The 20,368-nt window shown below is 33.3% G+C and overlaps 1 protein-coding gene and 1 non-coding gene across 3 annotated transcripts; one reads left to right on the top strand and one right to left on the bottom strand.

Moving 5' to 3' along the window:
- Positions 1-336: 336 nt before the first annotated feature.
- Positions 337-20,274, bottom strand: LOC133185963 (trafficking protein particle complex subunit 9-like). Of its 2 annotated transcripts, XM_061321251.1 has the most exons (23): positions 20,174-20,274; positions 13,793-13,900; positions 11,834-12,737; positions 11,299-11,444; positions 10,875-11,134; positions 10,650-10,718; positions 10,152-10,223; positions 9,627-9,828; positions 9,351-9,444; positions 8,984-9,160; positions 8,492-8,637; positions 7,931-8,016; positions 7,625-7,751; positions 7,197-7,407; positions 6,944-7,032; positions 6,555-6,706; positions 5,779-5,921; positions 5,464-5,574; positions 5,003-5,141; positions 3,689-3,782; positions 3,487-3,585; positions 2,343-2,449; positions 337-1,509 (listed from the first exon to the last, which is right to left on the bottom strand). In XM_061321251.1, exons 1-23 carry the CDS (start codon positions 20,220-20,222, stop codon positions 1,351-1,353), a joined length of 3,744 nt encoding a protein of 1,247 aa, XP_061177235.1. In that variant the 5' UTR covers positions 20,223-20,274; the 3' UTR covers positions 337-1,350. The 2 variants fall into 2 exon arrangements, with proteins under 2 accessions (XP_061177235.1, XP_061177243.1); XM_061321259.1 differs by lacking the exons at positions 13,793-13,900; positions 20,174-20,274 and adding an exon at positions 13,051-13,137.
- Positions 13,282-13,353, top strand: Trnam-cau (transfer RNA methionine (anticodon CAU)). Its single transcript has one exon. It is a non-coding gene; the product is annotated as a tRNA-Met (tRNA).
- Positions 20,275-20,368: the final 94 nt, after the last annotated feature.

Below are 20,368 nucleotides of genomic sequence, written 5' to 3'. Positions count from 1 at the left end.
TCTCTTTGATCTTTGTGATAACCGTAGAAGAATAAAGATTATAAAGCCAAAAGTACTGTGAATGCAGTGTATGTGGAGTTATAAAGCTTAATTAAAATATAATGAATGTATGAAATACTTTCATGAAAGTATGCTCTGGTATCAAATGTTCAATGAGATGTAATACATAATATGTACTTTAACTATTATTTTAGTTGTACCAGAAACAATCTGTCCAGTCATCCAGAAATATGGATTGGATTTAGTGTTCTCAAAGCATAACTAATAATGAGCATCCTTAGATACACAATTCATGAACATTTTACTGCATTTACAAAACAAGCAAAAAACTTTTTTTTAAGTGTATTAGTTTATTGGATAAATAACAAGCAATAATTGCTAAATATAACAACACATGTTTGCATGACTGAGGATAAAATGCCTTTTTGAATCACAGCCAATAGTAAAAGACTATACCCACAATTAATGTGAAACATGAACTTACAATAATGAGTTTAAAATGTTTGAGCACCAAATTATAAAAAAAATGAAATATCCAGTACTGTCTCAAATGAATTAACTTTGCCAAAGTCGATACATATGGTCAATTAATGGCATAATACTTAAACCAAATGTCTCTGATGAAACTGTTGCTCTACTGGTTTGAAACAACAGACTAGAAAATTTGCACATAGATTTGTGATATATGTGCATTTCTTTTCTGAAAACATTTCAATTTAATTCTGACAAAAAGGTGAAAAAGCAGCAATAATATCTTAAAAGAAGTTTTTAATTATAGATGAGATCATTGTAATGGAAATTGATATCAAGAATAATTGTGGCTAAATGAATTCTACAATATTGCCAAGCTTCATTCTAAAATGTTAAATACAGAAGTATATGTACATCATGAAGAAGTCTTCTAGTGTACAGAGTGAACTTAACATCAGGCCAAACAGCAGAAGGTAAAAGCATTTTAAAAATTATTTTAAATAATCATGATTGCAACTTCATAAGTCAAAATTAAAGCTTGCAATAAAGTTTATTAAGATTTATGAATTGTTTACCAAGTTTAATGAAATCACACTTAGTCACTATGACTGTAGGAGGAGTAACATTTATAAAAATTAATTACAGAGAGACGGGCCAACAAATAAAATCCAAACATTTTACCAATGCATAAGCTCTTTCAATATTGGACCTGTAGGACTAAAACAACAAATTAAATAAATTTAATTTTACATTTGTTGAAAATACTGATCTCTCACAACATCTTGATTTAATTTTCCTGAGAGAAAATTTAAATTTTAGAGCAGAAATAAACAATAGGAACAAAATCATTAATGAAACATTAATTATATTTTGGAATCTTCAGGGTGTCACATCAAGTTGTACTGGATGATACTGAAATGTTTGTTCTGTGTTTTCTTCTGCAGATGATATCACCATACATTTAATGTCTACTGTGTATTTTCCTTCACAGTGAATAAGGAAAGAAGGATTGATCAACATGTCTTGGCCACCCTTCACCTAAAGAAATGTAAAAAGAAAAAAAAGCAAAATTTAGTTTAATATCTATTATCCAGTCATTTTTTTTGTGGAAAATTTATGTTTAAAACGTATTGCTGTTACATGTACTGCATACTTTCTAGATATTTTCTAGAGGCATGTTCAAATAGGAGGCCCATGGGCCTTACTATTCACACGAGTACCATGAAACAAACTCTTTGACACATATCCTTCAGGTCTTCTTCCCAATACGAATTTGTTGACCCAACTGCCCACAAGGACTATAACTTAGAAAAACCCCAATATACACTGCATGATGATGCTTTGCTTATTAATTTGAGAATCTGAAACTTTGGTTTTTTTCGATTAATTAGGGAATTTATGAAAATTAGTTTTCTATGTACAATCTATAAAGTTTTGAACCCCTTTAGTTGCCTCAGCCTTGTCCTAGGAGCCATGATACAAACAAATCTGAACTGACATAAGGGTGCTATCCAATTAATTTCACATACAGTGTATCACATAACACAGACAAAATACATGTATTAAAAGATTTTCATTTAAGAAAAGAGGGACTGATCAACATGTCTTGGACTTCCCTCCCTTAAAGAAAATTTTCATGTTCAGGTAAGTCTACCTGTACCCCTTAGAGGGCCCCTTAATTGAGTGTGATAATTACTTGTTGTTTTTGGTGAGTAGCTGTTCAGGAAACAGTCAGTAACCTGATTGACCCAGGAATTCAAAAACATTTCATGCTTTGAGATATTACGTGAATGTGTTAGGGTACCATAGATTAAAAAAAAGAATTTCCACGTAATGACCCAACATAACATATATTACAAGTAAATACTTACCGTTTCAAAGAAGGCAGTGTTGACTCCCACCACTGTAACATTATCACAGTCAGCTTCACCCTGGTGACAGGTTACATAGAGTAAGGCACTTCTGTTGCAAAACTCTTCTGAAATATTACATACTCAAATTTTCACATTGGCCCAGCTTTTTTTGAGATTTTTAAAAGACTTTTTTTACTCCTCTATATTCTTATAAAATATTGACCACATATTGTGGTCCCATCCTACCCTCTGGGGCCAAGATTTAAACAAACTTAAATTTGCACAACCTGAGGATGCTTGCATGGTAAAAAGAGTTTCATATGCAAAATTTTTATATAACTCTCCCTTGGAGGAGCCTGATTCAAACTCCTGACATGCACTTCCTGAGGATGTTTGCCTATCAATATGACCAGTCATAACCTTGCTATTCTTAGGAAGATTTTTCCCTGTATATTCAGATGTAAAATGTTTGTCCCCTATTGTGGCACCACCCTACCCCCAGGGACCACGTTTTCAATAAACTTGATTCTGCGCAACCTGAAGATCCATATTAATATGATTAATTATAGTGCTGATGTCCTTGAAAAGATTATTTTTAAGGATTTTTTCCTATATCAAACTTTAATCCCTTATTGTGGCCTCATCCTACCCCTCCACCTCCCTGGCCATGATTTGAACAAAATTAAATCTGCACTGCCTGAGGATGTTTGCATAATAATATGGATAATCATGGCCCTGCTGTTCTTGAGAAGTTTTCTAAATGTTCTTTTTCCTAGAAATTTCCATGTAAAACGAGTATTCCCTCTTGTGGCCCCATCCTACCCCCAATGGCTATGAACTGAACAAACTTGATTTATTACTAGTGAGGATGCTTGTATATTAATATGACTAATTTTGACCCCTGCTGTTCTTGAGAAGATTTTTTCCTACAAATTCCCAAGTAAAGCTTTGATCCTTTATTGTAGTCCCTGGAGACTATTTTCATGTGACTTTTTTTTTTCAAGACATAAGAAAGCCAAAGATGCATGTAAAAGGATAAAATCAATGTATCTTGTTGGAATTTCCATTAAACTTTGCATCACTTCTACCAATAATTTTGAGTGAGATACATGTATATACATGTACATATATCAATCCTTTACTTATAATGAACATAAAATACCTTCATTAATGGTCACTCTTGCCACTACATCAAGGCAATCCATCACAGACAAATCTAATGACTTCGTCGTGGGGAAAAATGCACCATTTAGCTTTACCTCTGCAATAAATGAGTTACACTTAAATACATGTACCTGGTACACAGTTTTTCAAAAAGAGCATTTAATTTTATTGATTGTATTAATTGTCCTATGAAAACTTACCCCATACAATTGGTGAAATCTGAATTTGATTCAGTTGCTCATCAGACCATACTATATGATCTATAGAGACTTTTCCGCAAGTCTTTAAAGAAGGCTACACAGCAGTTAAAGAAAAAATTCTGAAAATTCATTACACCAGAGCATATACATGTAAATTATCAAAATATTTAATAGAAGAAGAAAAATGGACAAAGGATGACTGCACTTAAGGACATGCGGAATTTGCGACAAAATAAACTTTAAAAACAAGCATTTTTCTTTTCATTGCAAGAATGGTCAACATCCAATCTACAAATTTATGTAATTACGTTTAATAAAAGTGTGTATTTACGAAGTTCGAATCTGTTTTCAAAGGCAGGGGTCATCACAATTTCTTTAATCTCCGTTCGATAATGAGGACGCCCACTTTTTTACCGACTTTATACATAGTCAGCGCATGTTTGTCTATTGTTCTACGTTTAACAGTAGTTGTATATTTGCATAAATAATAATGTGTCAAAAGGAGATTAATAGACAAACATGCGCTCATGGTTAAAAAGAGAAAAAACTGCTTCTTCTTACATTCGCTCTCTGTGTTGTAACCAAGGATTGCGACATGTTGAATATTATAATTCACCACGTGATTTCTTACCTCAGGTAACTTTGTGAATACTAAATTTCGTCACGTGACTTGTAAGGTAGCATGTTTTGTGCTAACTAGAACATTGTGTTCGAACACGTTAAGTCATCTGGCATTGATATAAAATCTGCTTTAATTACATTGACGTGCTCGTATTGTTAATTTCGTTTTGAAACCTTTGTCAGAAGTGTATTTGTGCCATACAGAATGGAGAAAGAGATTGGAAAGAATGATCACGTTCGCTTTTCCAAACATGTCATTGTTTTTTATCAAGTCTAATTTTAGACCCATTCTTACAATGTTAGCTCCACCTCTCATGCATATCTAATGTTCAATCAAGGGCAGGTAAGTGTAAATTCACTATATTTGGAAAGCAGTAGGGACAAAAAACATTGAATAATTTTATTGTATCACAGTCTAAAATCATTTTGAGATTTAAATCTGGTTCCAAATTGACAGTATTCTTTCATAAACATACTAAAGTGAGATAAGGTTTAGATATACAAGCAAAAGAAGCAACCGAAAAAGACCCAAAAACAAGCGTTAAGTGCAGTCATCCTTTCTTGTATAAACAAGGATACACATACACAACTAAATTTTTATAACAAATTATATTCATCAAGATGAAAATTAGTTAAGTTTGTTTGAAAATGAATTTCTCCCTTTCTTTTTAAATTTGTTGTTGAAAAGGATACCATTTCCCATCGGATGTCTACAAACTGGTTTAAATAAGTACTGTAATGATTTGCTAATCTGCTTTGTCTGGCGTGGCTCCTAAGATGAGTGTTGTCTGGTAATGAAGGAAATTCACATCTCTCTATTTCAACAGCAATTCTATAATAAAAATATAAAATTATTAACAAATAACATTGAAATTCATTTGATACAAATGTGTTTCTAACTACAGTATAACCAAATTTAGATGTAATCTTGAATTCAAAAATGAGTAAATATTGTGCCAGTTAAGAAATTTTTCAGTAGTGCAACTTTTAACAGTTGTCAAAGCCCTATCTTCTCTCATTCAAAAGTTATAACCAAGATTAAAGTTTTTGTGACAGATGTACAGCTAGACAGACAGACTAATGGATGAATGAGATATAATGTACCTGAGCCTTCATGAAAATGGGGGACAATTAAAAATAGTGAAGAAATGTACCTTTCGGTATGTCCTGGCAAGATATGAGTGGGTGTCTGTGTGGAATGTTGAACTGAGAGATCACTTCCTGATGCATTCAGCAGATCAAAGACTAGATAACAGTGATCAGGCCTACAATACATGATACCAAGAAATTAATCCTAGAAGTAAAATTCCAAAGATTCTGTCTTACAGCAGTTTATCAAAACACTGTGAAACAAGGAACAACTTTTCCAAGTCTAAGAAAGGTGAACAGAGCATAAAATATATTTACAATATTTAGCAGAACTGACTTTTCAATCATTAAATACATACTACAATGTAATTATATGTTACCTTTCAGCTGGAATGGCATCCCAAGCTTGTATTATCACAGATGGACATATATCGACAGACAAATTGACCGCACACTGTCGACAATAACTGTCCTGTAGCCCTGGACCTCCACTATACTCAATCCGTAACAAGCACTCCACACACTACAATATCATAACATCTTATAACTATACATAGGCCTATAGAGATAAGAGATGTATTAGACTACATAATAATCAACTCTCAATTCTGAGAAAAAGGACCAGTAATATAATATTCCAGTCTTCAGCCCAATGTGACAAAAATCTCTTGTAATACAGTTGTACATCAGGATGATAATTCTTCTTTTTTTTTTTTTTTCTTTTTTTTTTACATTTTATGTGTACATAAAAGGGCAATATATAGGTGGACAGCTAGACATAGAGATATGGTGTTTTAATACTATAGGGCACCAACATGTTAATGTTGTATTTATTTTCATTATTCATGGTCAAAATGAATGCAGCTTTTGACTGCATATATAACTAAAATGATTAACAACAAATTATATGGTGGTCAATGTTCATGGGTTGTCAAAATTTTACTGGTTCATGGGATCGTATTTTCGTGGATAACTCAAATTTACAAAGGATGCAATATATCAATACTATGACAAAGTTTGTTCATGTGGATGTAAATTCGTAAGAAACAGTGACCCATGAAATCCACAAATATTGGTCCCCCACAAACAATGATGATTTCACAGTATGCTTTCACTTTAATGGACTCAAATTAAATCATACAGAGGCTATGATTACCTGTGGTTCAGCAGTTTCGTGATTAACAGTGTCAGACATGAAATCTGACACTCCTTTAATGCATAATGTGAAGCACATGACACTGTTGGGTTGTAGTGGAAGCTGTGATTGGATGTTTTCCATACTCCATTCAAACATCTGGGTTAAAAATTCTGTACAAAATATTCAAGTCAGATAGTTTGAATTTCCAAAACATATCATATCTAGCTACAATTTATACATGTGTATACATGTATTTGATTGTTTTCTTGGTAACAAATTTTAAGTCTAGAGACCTGAGATTGGGTGCATTTAGAGAATATGCAGTGATTATCTCATTAATTGTAGCATCCCGATCTTTGTCAATTTTAAAGTTATTATATGATGGTTCTTGAAGACAAGATTATTACCCCTCTCATCCATTTTACAATTGGTTTCTACATTAACATGCTCCACTGGCTGAAAGCTATTGTTCTGTATTGTGACTAGACATTCCATGCTGAAAACCAAAAAGAGTTCAAAACTCATCAAATTACATGTAACTACATGCATTTTTAACTTTCAAATTATTAAATTTTTATCACCATCAAAGTTTCATTAATGCTAAATGCTAAACTTTCTCTTCCTCAACTTTTCAAAAAGCAAATTCCTAAATTTTCATACTTCTGTCCTGCGAAAAGAGTTGTTGTTCCACTAGTAACAACATATTCACTGTCATTCCCAGACAGGAAGTTGTCTGCTTTGGGCAGCGATGTTGTCAGTTGGATTTGTGGCAGTTGAGGAATAACTTTGACCATGATTTTGTCCAGATTGATTTGTTGTAAGTCTTTCAGTTTACAATGACTTTTAACTCCCATGACATTGGTAAAGTAACCTGTTAGAGAAGTCAAAGTAAAATATAAGTACATGTATGAAAAAAAACTTACATGTATCTATTAATAATAAAGCAGTTCTAAAAATAATCTTGACAAAATTGAGACAACACATCTCATCTAACTCACCTTATTTTTATAAACAAACAAATGTTAAACCCATTATACCTTTTATGGCTATACAAGTCTGTAGAGATTCCTAACACAATTGAAACTTACCTATAATGTCAAGATCTCCTGCAGTCTTGGGCCGCCATAATAACTTGACTAGATAAGGCCCAGTCTCTGCGGGGATGGAGGGATTACAGGGGTAGGGCTCTATCTCCACACCTTCCACCATCAAACCCTGGCAAACACACCAGTTTATAACATTAAGACAATGTAGATTCACAGTGAGTTTACTCTTCATTCTATACACTTCCCTAGTCATTAAAAAAATGAAACATTCAGTTTGTAATTGATATTTTACCTGATAAACTCAAAAATTTCACTCCTTATGAAAATTGATTTGAACTTGATACTTGCCATCTGATTCACTTTCAATTCATCTGGTAAAGGATTGTAAACTTGTAACTGCACTTCACACAAATCACGGGCCACAAGAAAAAAATCTAAAAGGCATTGAATCCATGGAGTTAAAAAACAAACACTGATAAAGGAATTAACAACAAACAAACATCAAACTATTAAAAGATTTTGCTGTATAGACTGTACTGATTCAGACTTAGAATAGAAGAAAATAAGTGTTTATAACATATAAACTAATGGACAACAAACAATGGATGATGCATTGGGAATTAAAACCAATACTTCAAATGAGTGTCTCAGAATACCTGAAAATTGTAAATTTGTAAGCCATTATAAGAGTTTCCCCAAAAGAATCCTTAAAACTTGTTATCTCCCATTTTAGCTCCAACCTCACATTTTTTGGGGGGTTGGGTGGGGAGGGGGATGGGGTTACTTGGAAATAATTATTTACAAAACTTGATAATCATGATGTGAGAAAGGGACATGTAAAGTATGTATATGCTTAATTCCCTAGCTGGCAGAGGCAGATATACTTTATATGGTATCATGAGTAATTACCCATCAATCCATCGTCTTTGGTATCTCTCTGCATCCCTAGATTTAAAGGTGTAAATATGAACGGCCCTGTATCTGAAGCAGATTCTCCAAGTTTCTTTAATTTGACTGGCTCCAGGTGAGGCCGCATTCTAATTAGTTTGAAAGACCTAAAAAATGATGGCAATGAAACTTTTACAGACTAGTGTTACATTTAAAATACTGTAAACGGACTTTTTTCCACAGGGTCAAAATTCCGCGGAATCGCAATTTCTCGGAAAGAAAATTACGTGGATTTCTTAGATTGCCACTATGCTTTAAATGTACTTTTAAAGAGTTTTGGGATATATTTCTGCGGAAAATCTGTGACCGTGTACATAGTGTAAATTAATACCATGCGGAAAAAAGTACTTCTACAGTAATTCTAAAGCTGTTTCGTGTGTGGGTGTATCAACAGCGAATTCACGATTCACATGTTTTAAACGTAAATATAATGGGAATGATTAAATCACTCACTTTACAAAGGGTATACTGGTAAATGGTACAGGGGGGAGGATCATGCCATTATCAAGAGCAAGGGACTGGCAATTTCCGTCCGACTGAGCGGTCAACTGCTCCAAGGTCCGACATATGTCCTTCCTCTCAGAGAGTGACAAGTACTGATGCAATGACTGTATCATAAATGTGGTGTGTCTGAAATAGAAAATACACATATTGCATCTGTGTAAGATGAGCATTTCACATACGAGTTCCAGAAGTGTGTAAGCAAATTCTTTCTATCAGTTTAATCTGACACACATGCAAGTGACACCATATATTAGATGTAGATCATATCATATTTATAAAAGTATATTTGTAACGTTGAAAAATGAAAACTACCAACCTGATTGCAAGTGGTATTTTACCCATTTTACGAGCAGAAAAAATGAGTTCATTGAGCACTCGTGATTGCAGTACAGGCCATCCTGTGTCAGAACCTGTATTATAATGAAAGAAAACTGTGTCACATTTACCTTCAAGCTTTACTAATCCTTTTACAAGTATTATTACTTTGCAATTAAATGATTAAACACAATCAACATTTCAAAGAAACACATGTAAGATCATCTATATAAATTTGGCTAAAAAGTGAATTATTTTTTCCACACAGCATACTTACCAATATGTTTGTCTTTTGGATTATGATGTATATTGTAACCCTCCAGAACCTGCACTAGTAGGCTATAGCACTGCCCCCAGTTCTGCTGTGTGGCCTGGGGAGATGACACACATTGCATGGCAGCTATTCGCTTGAAAAAGGCTGCTTTTCGATAAAATCCAATATCAGAATACAGCTCGGAGAGAGTGCAATACCTAATTATCTGCAAATAAAAGATTATGAGACTAAACCTGATCCGCTAGAAGTACAATGAGTTTTATTTAAACGCTTTTTAAAAAAAAAAATTTCATTGATAAATTTGTAGATACATTATCTTTTAAACTCAATTACATATCAATAAGTTTCTATTAATAAACTTACATTGCGGAATTATTTGTTTAACTTTGCTTCTAAATACTAGATTTACCATTCACAAAAACTATACTAGTACATGTATCTAAGTACTTTTAATGTATCTAAGTACTTTTAATGTATCTAAGTACTTGTAATATATCTAAGTACTTTAAAAGCGTGAGTACAACATACCTTATCCTCTTCGCTGACATTGTAGTTAATGTAAATGACATTCTGCAGGAATGAGGAAGCTTGCAGATGTTTCTGAAAAGTAACACCATTCTGACTATTAGTAATCCTACAATCTTCTAAACAGAAAGTAAAAACAGAAAGTTGTCTTTAAAGAATAAATCAGTGGGCCATAACAAATCTCTGAGTCACATGGGCCATAACAAATCCCTGAGTCACAATGTTCTGTCTGACAAATGAAAATTATAGTGGCCTACATTTAATTGCAACAAATGCCATAAATGTTTATATTTCGCAAGTTTGGTTGAAATTATAGCTACAGTTCTGGAAGAACTAATATCACACTACAATGTGTACAACAGGCAAATTTTGATAAGAAAAGTTAACAAGATTTTGCTTAAATAATATTTTACATGTACTGGTACATGTATATAGATAATTACATTTTAAATTTTAATTTTTTCTTTGTTTACTGAAACTATAGAAAATAATTTTTCTTACCCCTTGCATGGTCAAGACTCTACAAGCTTTCAGGCTGAGTTCTATTTCTATCACTGCTGCACCTTTGAACTTTCAAAAGAAGAGAAAAAAAATAAAGGTGTTACTGTTCAATGAATGTTGCATTAAAAATCAAAACAGGTATATCCATTCACCATCTCTTGTCCGTAATAAAAGTCATGCCAGTTAATTGAATCACTCTGTGTAATACAATCCCATAAAACTCACTTTGCTATAATTGACTAAAGCTTCCCTGTATTTTTCAATGATGTCAGTTGGGTCAGGTGCTACTTTAAACAAATTCTCAGGCACACTTTCTGTTCCATTGGTTTTGTTGTTTAAACTACCAGTCCTCAATTTGGCTTCATTCAGCAATGAAGAGCCCCTTTTTGCTGAGAGTGAATAGAAATTTCTACGTAGCCCAGAAAGTGTTGCTGATTTGGGGTAGTTAATAACTACTGCAGCCGATGCAAGACCTTCGTAACAAGCTAAAATTTAAAAAATATAACATTTTTTAGGCAAAAAATTTTTTAGCTTTTAACAGAACCTCTTGATTATTTTTCCTTATCAAACTGTTCTACAAACTTTTACTCCTTTGTAAAATGTAATACAGCAACAAGGACTGATGTGAACAAATAAACTATGAACAAACCTCCTATCCACAGTGTGTCATTGACTGGACGTAAAATATCTATGGCAGTTTCATAATGTAGGATTGCTTCCCCAGGAATCCCAGCTTGTAAACACAAATCAGCAAGATGCTTCCGTAGCCTTCCTTGACATTTCTTTCGAAAAGACCTGACAAAAATACATGATAAAATTACACTTCTTACTAAAACACCATTGATTGTTAATTTGATCACTATAGACATGAATATGTAATTAAACAATAAATGATCTATGCTCTATGTCAAAATTCACAAGAGTTGTACACACAAATTGAATTATAACATCTTGAGTGACTAATGACACAGTGCAATGCATAAGAAATCTTTTCATCCTGTGCTTAATTTAATTTTTTTTAAACACTTGGCCAATAAAAGTTCATTTCTGAACCATTTTTTTAAAAACAGTTTTTTTTCTGTGACCCCAGGTTTTTTTTAAGACTTTACGTTTGCACTGCATTGACTCATGATGTGGAATTTGTTCAGAATGAGTTATGTAAAATGTAAAAACTATATGCATACTTTGTGTCTGTATCTAATCCAATATAGTCCTTCCTTTCAAATGGTGCACATAAAAGCTGAATTCTGTCATGGCGTTCAAATGAACGATCCAGCCGTTTACCCTCTAACACAAAGAATAATGAAACAATAAATTCTTTTAACTTTTCTTCTAAATCCTGACTATCAAGAATACTTGGAAAGAACAGCACTTCTGCACCAGTACTTTCTTTTGTGAAACTGTTACTGTGTGGTCTACGGAAGACAGGAGTTCCTGGGGGAGTTGAAATTGGAGAACTTTGGAAAAGTGGACTACTTTCTTGTTTTTTCACTACTTTTTTACTAACAAAAGTGATTTTGCCTTCACTGTTTTTTGTACTTGAGCTTGAGGGATCACTTTTTGTCTCTGTGAGGGTAGGTTTGCATGGCTCTGTGACACTCTCTGAAGGACTAATGTCTGATGTGACACCACTGTCCTCACTATCAGCTCTCCCAGGAGATATTCGGTCTGAGTTTGTTTGATCCTCTGTTGCTTCACTCAAAGGAGTCCCATTTCTATTCATACCAAATACGATGAGGCGTGAATTAAACAATGTACTCGCATAGTCTTCTTTGACATTTTTGTAACTCTCAAATAATTCTTCAAACTCCTCTACAGTACTACACTCTCCGATGGAGATCAGCCCTAATGCCTTCCTATGAGCTTGATAGTCACCCCATTCATTATTCTCTTTTGGGTAGTTCTGCTTGTATCGCACCCATGCATTTCGTTTCTGTCCTGGAATGCTCACAGTACTTAACTTTTGGATCCTCTCCCATATTTTTCTGAACTTTTGCTGAGACAACGTTAGTCCTGTGTGTTTTACCAGAACCAACAAACTCTGATGGTCTTCAGCTGTCTGTCCATAATCAATAACACTCATAGCTCCTGTAACACATATAAATTATGAGAAAATATCACGTATATAGTTCAATGTATGTCAACACCCCTTTAATAATTATTTTTTCACTCCTGTTAAATCACTATTAATCAATTGTTCTATCATTCTTTCGAACATTTCTTTTTTAATATCTGATGTAGATACAGTTATTCAATATTCAATGCAATAATATAAAATGTATACTCCAAGAACAGGTACAGCTGGTGTACAATGTATGTACACGAATGCGAGATAATTCGAAATGACAGTAATGGATAACTGTAAACATCCTACTAAGTATATTCACTTCAATCAAGTTACCTTCCACAGCAAAATGATTAAGTACGGTAATTTCTTCACAGTAAATGTTTCTTATTAAAAAGTTGTTTAAAAAATCTGATTTTTGAGTCAGAATACAGCATTATTAATACTTTTACATCCTCTAAGTGGGCCTCTGCGTAAAAATACTTGTCCAATGAAGTCTCGTGACTTCTCGCAAGAACGATTACCCTCAACGGATATGTTAATATTAAAGGCGATCCTACTACATGTAGCAGAGTGGCGCAGTGGAAGCGTGCTGGGCCCATAACCCAGAGGTCCGTGGATCGAAACCACGCTCTGCTAAAACTTTTTTTTTTTTTCTCTGAAACAATTATTTTATCTCAAATATATTGAATTAAGGACATACGCAACGTATACCTTACCTACTGATAATTTTTCAAGATATTCTTACTTTAAAATTACAATGCCATTAGATGTTCGCAGACAAAATATCAGCATGCATTGTCAGGGGTTTTGAATAGATATTAAATGATGAAAATTAATATATTATTCAAAGAAAAATATATATAAAAAAAATTACTAAACATATATCCTAGATGTTTTTTTCATCCAAATTTGTTTTTAAAATAGGTGTACAGCACCATATATAGACATTAAAAAGAGCAGCACACAGATCCTTCAAGAATTGGAACTCTTCAACTCCAGGGAAGAAGACAATAATGTTCAAACTATACGTTGCGTATGTCCTTAACATCATTTTATGTTGAATAACATTACTTACTGTGTTTTTTAATCTCATACTTTTCCTGAATGTAACCCCTCTGTAGAGCTGGCATAAGTAATTTCAGTAAAGCTACATGGTCATACACGTGCTCGCTCCTATAGCCCACTATAAAACAACAACCAATAAATAAATAAATAAAATAATAAATAAACAAATAAATAAAACACAGTATATTAGATCACAATAGAGATTAAAAAAAAACACTGTCTTTTAAAGAAAGTAATACAAGTGGGAAAGATGTGAGTGTGTGTGTGTGTGGGGGGGGGGGGGGGGTCATGTTATGGACCGCCAAATTACGATATGTTCAATATTTGTACTTTTTAAAATTGCTCATGCTTTTCTGTGAAGTCGATATATCTATTGATCGACATCACAAAAGGGCTATATTTGTAAAAAAAAAAAAAAATAATAATAATAATAATCAACAGATGAAACTGATGACTGATTTCAATGCTAAACAGTGTCAATCAGTATGATTGATAGTTATATATACAAAAGGTATATATTTAGCGCTATAAACAACAGTCTTGGCAGAGAAATATCACAGAAATATAAAAATCAGATCTTATTTATTTACACAGGTTAAATTGGGAAAAAAAAAACGACGACAATTTTTCATTTTTTAAATATATTTGAATAAGCGGACAGCTGGAATGTAAACTACTTTGTGCATATCCATACTACATGTCACAATACAAGCCCGTAGAACGAGGGGTACCCCCCACCCCACCCCACTTTTCTGAGTATAGTATTTCGCTATAGTAAATTATCCTTTAGAATCCCCCCCCCCCCCACATACACACACATACGCTACAAGATAGGGCACGGGTATATTCAAATTCCAGGATTTTTACAGCTAATTAGTTTTTTTTGCTTGTCAGATTATTTTTTTTTGGGGGGGGGAGTCCCCCCCCCCCCACTTTTTGGTCAGCTTAGGTTTTTTTTTTTTTTTTTTGTTTTGGCTTGTCACAGTTTTTGGGAAGTTGGCCCCAGCAATTTTTGAAACCGTTCCTACGGGCCAGCAATAACTCTCTATAAGTTAAGACATGGGGAATCGTCCGCCTCCATGTTATAAAACTGTTCATGTTGGATTAGTCCATGTCATATATCGCTCAAAACTATCAGAGAGCACAAGGCATCAAATAACACGGTACCGAAAGACAATCAATAATCAGACACCGATGTATATTATTTGTAAATGACATTAATACTGGCGAGATTTATAGATGTAGAAAATGTGCGAAAATACCATTATTGTGTGCTGAGAGAGAGAGAGAGAGAGAGAGAGAGAGATTTACTGATACCAGCCCTAGTTCATGTATATCTATATTTTATATTCATATTTCTATTTGACTTAAGGCTACATGTCAAAACTTCAAAGACAGCGCATCTGTTTAATTATTTTAGAAAAGTTCATTCAGTTTACCAAGACTTAATAACTCTACGTACCTATAATTGTATCTTTTGTGTTAAGGTATATTTTTTCATTGTGCATGTTAAAATTAGACAGCTGTCCTGCTATACCAGCATAAATTGCTCTATTTTTATAATGTGAATATAAAGCTCTCTGATGAGGCTGTAGATCTAATTTGTTAAAAATATAATTTACTGCATGTGTGCTCACGCATAAATCATTTCTGATTATTTTGATTGTTCACATTTAACAAACTGATAGACTGATAGAGACGGACAGTTTGTGAATTTCCAGGAAAAGCATTTTGACTTTTAAGATCTATTGTTTTACTTTCCCTTGTGGTCATGGTCATGAGGACTGGGTTACACCCACCGTAAGCCCTGTGTACTGATAGGTATACGGAGGACTCCGTAGTCAAATTTAGTATAAAAGCTATGACCTAACAAATGGTATGAATTTAAAGCTCTTGAAATCCTTGTAACATCAGCTTATTTGTCAGTAGATGGCCTCGGTTTAAAAACTGATCGTACTCAGAGCATGCTTTTATCGAATCAGTTGGGAGACATAAATACCATATGCAGGTGATGTTGGAAATTTACAACATAATAAGGGAAGCTGACGATGGAAAAGCTGAATCATTTTGTTTGTCATACAGTTTAGTTATTAGTTAGCCATTATCGTCTCATCTTCGCTAGCCAAGGGTTTCCGATCCGAAATCTAGTAGAGTAGATTTCGGATCGGAAACCCTTGGCTAGCGAAGATGTTGTAGAGTAGATTTCGGATCGGAAACCCTTGGCTAGCGAAGATGTTATCGTCTATAGTCAGTAAACATCCAAATATGAACCAGATGTGACAGACGATTGAGTGCCTTTTATTTCGAGTTCACTGGGATACATCGAGTCCACATATAAATGAAAGGAACTATTGTTAAACTGGTAAAATTTACTAAAATGCTATTCTACCATTCTCTTTGATTTTAAAAAAGCTTGAAGTCCGACTGTCTATATCTCATGTTCTAATTTACAACTGAACTTTTAATTTTTTCATCGTTCTTTTTTGTCTATCTTTTATCCTTTTGATGTAATATTCTCCGTAACTAAAAAGCCACTTTTAACAAATCTTGACGCAAAGCAAGCTTGGACGAAGGAACTGTAATTTAATTGCGAGGTATTTTCTATCATTTTTTTTATAAATGAAAGGAACTATTGTTAAACTGGTAAAATTTACTAAAATGCTATTCTACCATTCTCTTTGATTTTAAAAAAGCTTGAAGTCCGACTGTCTATATCTCATGTTCTAATTTACAACTGAACTTTTAATTTTTTCATCGTTCTTTTTTGTCTATCTTTTATCCTTTTGATGTAATATTCTCCGTAACTAAAAAGCCACTTTTAACAAATCTTGACGCAAAGCAAGCTTGGACGAAGGAACTGTAATTTAATTGCGAGGTATTTTCTATCATTTTTTTTTTCCAAAGAGGAATGGAATCTTAATAAATACCCTTTTGTTTTTATTTTTATGGTAAAAGAGCCACAATGATCAGGGATTTTTAAGAAAGCCCATTGAGCTCATTTTCGTAGGTAAAAAAAAGATGCGTATAACTTTCGCGAATAAACGCGAAACTTTCGCGTTTTAAAGCGTTACTTTCGCGAATAAAATGAGCTCAATGGGCTTTCGTAATAACCAAAGTATACACATCAGATGGAGAAATCAATGTATGAAGAAGACAATTCCTTTTGTCTTATGCAGAATAGTACTTAACCTATTTTTACTGATTTAAAAAATTAGATATATTTTTTCACAATTTGTCTTGGTACTTGATTTCTCAATTACCTTAGATTTCTAGCAATCTAATCCACTGTCTGGGGACATTTTTGACAAAATAAGGTGGAGGTAATCGGACATTCATGAAATCAAAATTATCTACTTTTACAACATGAATAATTTTATGGGTGAAGTATTTTAAATGGCCAAATGGAGATAGAAAAGTATAAAATAATCTGCTTAAATTGTCACACATGGGTAATACTCATCTTTAATTTAACGTACTTTGCTTTGAAATTACCCCTAAAGCTGAATTGCTTAGGGACAGAATGTATCTTAGCTAATTTTGTTAATATACTCATTAGACTCCGTCTAAAAAGATATGTAAGCTCTAATATGTAAATTTGAGAGTTTTTTGGGGTGGGTGGGAGGGGGAATCGAAAAAAAAACTTACAGAGGACGGTGCACACTGATAGGCAGGCAAAGGGGATTTTATAGACGGTGACCCCACAGTATATTACAAGTAATAATCAGGAGCTATAGGTTGATCAACTCCCTGGTACGATATAAAACAGTTATGCTGTTAATATTAGCTTAATGGATGTCCGTATCGTCAAATACGACTAAATGACTATCATATATACATGTACCTGCATACATTAATGCGCAAACCATCTACACAACTTAAACCGAAAAAGCAATTTCTGGCTTGTCACCTCGTAGTGTGTTAACATGCGTTGATAAATGACACCAGTAGTGAGAAGAACATAAAAGAATAAGTAAAAATACCATTACATTTACATGACCGTAGGAACCGGGGAGGGGGAGACGTACCACACCCAATAATAATTTAGAAAACAAAGCTACTTAATGGATGGACCATAATTACTGATGGCACTGTCAAGGAATGTTTGTTTGGTAGAGCCCCCCTTCCCCCCCCCCCCCCCAAACTGAAAATATTTGGTTGTGCCCCCATTCAACCCGAAATTGCTTTCTATGGGTCTGCCATTTGAACCCTATTTTATCTTCAATAGATAGCTCCAATGTCATGACTGCAACAAAATACTTCTGTATTGACATATACCGACACTGTTTGCTTTTTTTAAAATTCAAATTTTAAAGAAGCGTCAGTCCCACTTTAGCTCCTATGTTATACTTTGAATTTGCACTATATCTGTGATTCTTGGAAATTATTTAAAAAATCGTCTGTATGCCTAAGAAAATAGAACTTTTTTCTGTAGTCTTGCTTCTCAACAAAAGAACATTTTCCGGAAAAAAAATTATTTACATTCTTAATTAAAACATTGAAGCCCTACTAATGCAAAACTTAATACCGGGTACTCAAAGGTTATATTTAGATTTACACGATTTTTTTCCCTTCAAATTTTGAATCGAGTATGCAAGATTATTTGAAAATGTCCATGTGGTTGCGGAGACTTTGAGAACAGACGAAAAGACTATGATCCCCAAAAATCTCAAAAAATCACTTCCTCGGGTGAACTAAAGCATCCAAGTTTCAGTTTAAGTGTAAAATAAGGGTCATATGAACAACCTTTCGTAATTTTTAATCCATCAACAATGAACCAGAAATTCATTTGTAATTTAGAACACGTGTTTTGGGCTGTCATACAACAAGCTTATAAACTAAAGAATGACAGAATATCGTGTTTTGGATTTCATTATCAAATCATATTTGAATACCGGTAATCTTGATCTTTAAAACTTCAAAATATATGTAGGTGACATCATTTGACCAAAGATTACCTACAAAAAGGACGCTTTAGTTTAAAGATATCTGATTTTTAGCACTGATCACCAAATTGTGTACATGTAAAAAACATTTCAACAATCGTGACCCTTTGGCCTTGACCTTTGTAAAAGTGATATCAAATAGACGGTTACGTATTCATGTATGTCGTAATCAGAAAGACTACAGTTAAAAATATGTATGTTATTGCATAATTTTTTTTAAATTAAAATGTGACCTTAACTTTAGACCAATTGACCATTAAGTGTCTTTTTCCGAACCATCCTATGTTTATGTAATAAACACAAAATGTGCAGATTACAAGTATCTGGGTCATTGCACCATCTCTATATCTGACCTCAGAATTTGCTGTGTTCCTCCAGCCATTTTATTCTATGTAATACAAAAGGTGTCTGTAAAATTCAACCATGTTGCATCCCACAAATGTGTAGAGGTCAGACCAATTATTTTGCCCTTTAACCTTGAACTTTCACCTGGTCAACTCAAAAAATATAGAAGCAGGCAGACGGAAAACTTTGATTAACATAGGACACCTGCAGGGGCCCTTGCTATAAAATAAATCATAAAACAAGGTATTCTCTCATTAAATGCACTGCGCATCACCGCAAAGAAAAGAATACATTGTGCATTATGGGTCATATGTTCTTTCTTGGCATTTAATGACAGTTACCATAATTAGCGGAGACAGTCATGTGCACATCACGTTCAACTGCTTACATCAAATTTAAGAATTCCTCCGAAAATTGTTTGAAATATTCTCCCAAAAAAAAAAATGCTACAGGGTATGTGTTTTCCACTGCATGGCAAAAACGCAAGCAAAATTAAAACTCTGCAGAGGGAATATTATCTAACATTTACAATGATTTTTCTCCTATTTCTCTTTTGAAAAACATATGTACAATGAAGCAATAATGTTTTTATTAATTTAAAGCCAAATGTAACCTATTCTATATGAAAGAAGTTATAAAGGTCATTTTTTAATGGCTTTTCAATTTATGTACGTATGGGCGATAATGCAGTTTTTTTACGTTACTTCACCAACTTTACATGGATAATTCAATTACAGATAAAGATATAAACAATTTTGTTTTGTTATACGTGGTATAACATTACAACTTGCAGAAAATTTTTAAATAACCCGCTTATGCGGGTTATCTACATGTATATTTTTTCTGCAATGTTGCAGACGTGTTCTCCTGAATGAATATATATATATATATATATATATACATTTTGTTGTTTAAAAAATAATTAAAACTTATGAATAATTTTGTTCATTCCTGTATTTAAACATTTTCTTTCTTTCATTTTATATATACAATATATAAATTGCACATTAAATCACAAACATCTATGGTGAATATAAAATTAAATAAATTAATCGTATTAACAGTAATTTAACTAATAAATTAAAAGTAGATAATAGAGATACCTGTTAATTTTTTCAATAGGTTGTATTCCGACACTAAATCACAAGTCATAGTCAAATTCGGATATCATTGGTCTTGTGTCCAGAAAATCCTTATCCAAATTGATTACACTAATTATATAGCTTAGCTCCAACTGTATTGCAGTGTGTACTTTCATTATACTGAGCGATAGTGTACTAGGTTACTAATATAGAAAC

Source organism: Saccostrea echinata, unplaced genomic scaffold (assembly GCF_033153115.1).
Source record: "Saccostrea echinata isolate AGI-Se365-2 ecotype Australia unplaced genomic scaffold, CSIRO_AGI_Sech_v1 ptg000001l, whole genome shotgun sequence".
NCBI lineage: Eukaryota > Metazoa > Mollusca > Bivalvia > Ostreida > Ostreidae > Saccostrea > Saccostrea echinata.
This window is presented reverse-complemented; position numbering and strand designations above follow the sequence as displayed.

Bases quoted from the DNA above. Each gene is read 5' to 3' on its own strand.
- LOC133185963 (XM_061321251.1), bottom strand. From the start codon at position 20,222: ATGACTTGTGATTTAGTGTCGGAATACAACCTATTGAAAAAATTAACA. The intron at 12,738-13,792 runs GTAAGTAATGTT...TATGTGTTACAG, and splicing joins GTATGAGATTAAAAAACACA to GAGCTATGAGTGTTATTGAT. The intron at 10,719-10,874 runs GTGAGTTTTATG...TTCTTTTGAAAG, and splicing joins CTTTAGTCAATTATAGCAAA to TTCAAAGGTGCAGCAGTGAT.